The 3858-nt window shown below is 60.1% G+C and overlaps 1 protein-coding gene across 1 annotated transcript; it reads left to right on the plus strand.

Annotated features, from left to right (window-relative positions):
* Nucleotides 1-2313: 2313 nt before the first annotated feature.
* DACRYDRAFT_80582 (uncharacterized protein) lies at nt 2314-3200 on the plus strand (the record flags this gene model as incomplete). Its single annotated transcript, XM_040776454.1, has 3 exons — nt 2314-2723; nt 2778-2842; nt 2895-3200. 3 exons carry the CDS (start codon nt 2314-2316, stop codon nt 3113-3115), a joined length of 696 nt encoding a protein of 231 aa, XP_040628002.1. The 3' UTR covers nt 3116-3200.
* Between the last annotated feature and the right edge of the window lie 658 nt (nt 3201-3858).

A 3858-nucleotide genomic window follows, 5' to 3' on the forward strand; every position in this document is an offset into this window, starting at 1 on the left:
TGAGCGTGCGCAGCTGAGAGACCGGGAACCCCTACCACCGCCTATGGGCTCTCTCCCCCCTCCGCCCCAAGCAGCGCGCAGTACCGCTCTCCTCCCCGCGACAACTTCTGCCGTCCCTCCCCCTCGCATCACACCTTCACCCGCAGGCCGCACCCTAGGGCTGGGGATAACCGCTCCTCAGCTCCCGTCGCTGCAAGTCCAGACGACTTTCCCGAGCAGCAGCACCACTCCCTCACAGGCACTCGACCGATCCCTGCTCTCCCCCCTCTCCACCCCGGGCAGCGGGGGGCGCGATTTGGGCTCTGGAGGCCCACGGTCTTCCCGCCCTAGCAGTAGGCGTGCGCTCACCCGCGCACTCGAGCTCGCCCAGGAGGCGGTGGAGCACGACAAGACCTCTGAAGCGCAGCGCGCGGTGGACGCGTATGGGAAGAGTGTGTCTTTGTTGAGCGAGGTCATGGAGCGCGTTATGCGGGGCGCGGATGACGATCGTACAAGGGAGAGGGAGGGGAGAGCAGGAGGGAGAAGGAGGAGTGTGGTGGCTAGGGACGAGGAAGTCAGGAGGTTAAAGGCTATCGTGAGTCCTTTTACTCGAGTGTACAGAACGTTGCTAAGGATCTGCAGCATGACACTTACGCGGATCGGATGCGTATCCTCTGCATCCTGCATAACATCGCACCTGCCCCTACACTCCCAGCTCACGTCCAAGCGCTCCGCTCACCTCAAACACCCACGTTTCCCCCAGAAGTCCAACCCCCGCTGCCTATCCAGCCTCCTCCCTCCCAGCCAACTGCTGGAAGGCCAGAAAGCCAGGATGCGACCGCTATTGGGAGCACGTTCGTCAGTCTCGGGGAGGACGACGCTGCTAGTGTCCTTGAGACGCCGTCTAGCACTACGGCACCCAAGGCACTGTCGCCTGCTGCAACGCAAGCTAGGAGTGCGTGGCACACGAGGGCAGCGTCAAGCGGAACGGTCCCTTCCCTTACCAGTGGCGTATCAAGCACCACTACTACTGCCACAACGACGACAACCGCTCCCCCACCAACTAACACAACCCTTCCCCATCCCGCCCAGGAACGCCCCGCCCCACCACCACGCTCCGGGTCCACGTCAGCCCACACGCTCGCCTCGCAGCGTACGGACCTTCCGCCTGCTCGCCCTCCTCCCGTAGTCGCCCTCCCTCCCTTGCCGGCAGAAGCCCGCCCAAGCAGCCGAGACGGCGCGGGGCCAAAGAAGAGTCCCCCGCTGCACGGCTCGCTGCGTCACCAGCAATCGCTCGGTTCTCTCCGCCCTCAAGGCCTCGGTTCAGAGCTGAAAGACCTACTTCCGGAGATGAACAGTCCTGCTACACCCACCCCGCCCGTCTTCCTCAACACGCCCACGCCGGAGATTGCCAGTCCCACCCCGGCCCAAGTAGCCACCCCAAGGAAAATCACCACTCGCAGCACTCGCAGCTCGAGCCTGAGCATGAAGTCCGGCGTGCTTGTTCCCCCCGTCCCTCCCCTCCCGCCTATGCCTCTCGCCCCTGCTCCTCCTCAAGCTCAGAACACAGGTGCTTCACCCCTCATCACTCCTGGGAGTCTTGTCAGTCCCTCCACTGCTCAGGGCTCTATCGCCCAGCGCCGCCGGGGCGCCTCTCCGCAACTGGGGATCCAGCCTCTCAGTCCGCCAACGCCGACACTCAACGGCACAGGGAACGGCCTCACTCCGCTCCCTTCTATCCCCGCATTACCGACTATCAAGCTCCCCTCCGCTCCTGTGAGTCAGACGGCGACCCCTATACCTGGGAGGCCGCAGACCCAACCCGCCCCCTCCCAGGCCACTCAAGCGCAAGGCCTCCGCCCTCCAGCCGCAGGTACCACAACCCAGCAGGGAAGGATGCGCGCTGTCTCCCAGCCCGGAGCACGGCCTTCTATTTCCGGAACACCCGGTGCACCTGGCGTCCCCGCTCTCCCTGGCCTGCCAGTCGATCTCCCCAGAACAGGGAGCAGCTCCGCCCTCAGCAGCGTCGCTACCACCCCGCTAAATCAGGCGCTCAACCTCCCTGGGATCAGCAATCTCAGTATACCCAGCACGCTGGGTATCACGCCTGCTGTGTCTACCCAACCGTCGCCTGTCTTGCTGGGTAATGGAGTGCTTACGCTGACCCCTTCGACCCCTCAGGTTGCCCCTGCTGCTGTACAGGTGCAAATACCGGAGCGGGAGAGAGAGGTAGGGCGCGGGAGCACAGGAACCGTCGCCCTCAGCACTGCGGGGATGGTCCCCCTGTCCCCTCTGCCCATGCCCAGTGACCTAGCGTTAAGACCGTTCCATATCATGCGCGCGCTCTTGCTGTCCATCCTCCACCCACCAGGGTTTTACCTCACTCCGCGCTTGTTTATCCCTACCACCCTCTGGTCGCAGGGCGGTGCGAAGCTGGAAAAGCTGCCGCAGAAGACGAGCGTGCTCCTGACCCTTGGCGCAGCGCTAGAAGAACTCCAGCGGCACTCGGACGAGAGGGAACGGGAACGCCGAGGCGGGTGGGCGCAGGAAGGTGCCGACTCGGAAGAACACTGGCAGCGGGCACTCGTCAATTGGGAAAGGGTGTGCGAGGGCGTGAGGGAGAGCACGAGGGGCAAGGGAGGGTTTGCGGGGATCCAGCAGCCTGGACAGGGTAAGACTGGTGGAGGGGGCATCGGTTGGGGCAGACTGGGCAAACAGTGGGATAAGGTCACTGGTGGGAAAAAGTGAGTTTTTTCTCTGGGTTGGACGCTGCCGGGCAGACGCTGATTGCATGACAGCCTTGATTCCCCCGCTGCATATGTCCAGAGCTTGACAAAGGTGTTCCAGGCTGCTCCTGTGATTGGTACGCTGTGCCTTGGGATTATTTGAGACGAGGTAACTAATGCTTGATTCAGAGAACCATCTGCGGGCTCTCCTGACCCCTAACGCTCCCTCATCCTCTGGCCCTCTCCCACAATACGATCATCTTTCGCCCTCGCAGCGCGCCGCGCTCGATCGCCGCCTGCGCATCTCCTCCGAGTTCTTCGCTACCGCCGTAGTGCCTTTCGTAGTGCGCGACCTCGGCTTGCTCATGGAGAAATACCTCAAGAAGGGAGAGAAGTGGTTAATGGAATGATGACATACCAGACGCGCCTGGAGCGCTTCCGCAGCGATCGGCGTCCGCTTTGACAGTGACGGAGAGGAGGTGATGTTGCATAGACAGTACAACCCGACCTAGTAGCACGACTTTTTTCCTCTTTCATGATCCAACTTTCTCCTGGCTTTGTTCTGCCTCGTTTTGCTCCTCCTTCACCATCGCATTGTACAACGGCTCTGCCTTGATTTAGTCCCGCTTCGATTGTTCTTTGGAGTTACTTTGGAATGGGTACAAACGCGTTCTACAAGCTCAGACATAGACGGAAATTCATCCCCAAAAGGATGAGTGCATGTGAGCATCCGAGAAGTTCGTCGGCGCCATTGGCTTTGATGATTGACAATTGAATGGGCATTTTATGTTCTATTGTTTCAGACTCGTTCTATGTGGGGATATGAGAGGCCAGGGCTGTTTGGGTCTTTACCAAAGAGCCGAACTCGCTCTTTCAGATTTGGGGACTTGTGCGTCATCAAATGAGTGTCTAGAAAGAGAAACCCAGGGTCTCAATGTAGGGACGGGTCTGCTCCGGGAGTAATTCACATGACATTTATTTTTCTTCATACTTTCACTCAGGCAATGAGGTTTTCCCATGGAGTCATTAGGGAAGGGAAAGAAATAACACACGCAAGAATTCATTGCAAGTACTGCTGGTAGGAATGTGGAGAAGAATGAGAACGTACGGTTGAAGAGGGCAGGCACACCCAAAGCGCCGACATGGTATCTTG

This window comes from Dacryopinax primogenitus (assembly GCF_000292625.1).
Source record: "Dacryopinax primogenitus strain DJM-731 SS1 chromosome Unknown DACRYscaffold_11, whole genome shotgun sequence".
Classification (NCBI taxonomy): domain Eukaryota; kingdom Fungi; phylum Basidiomycota; class Dacrymycetes; order Dacrymycetales; family Dacrymycetaceae; genus Dacryopinax; species Dacryopinax primogenitus.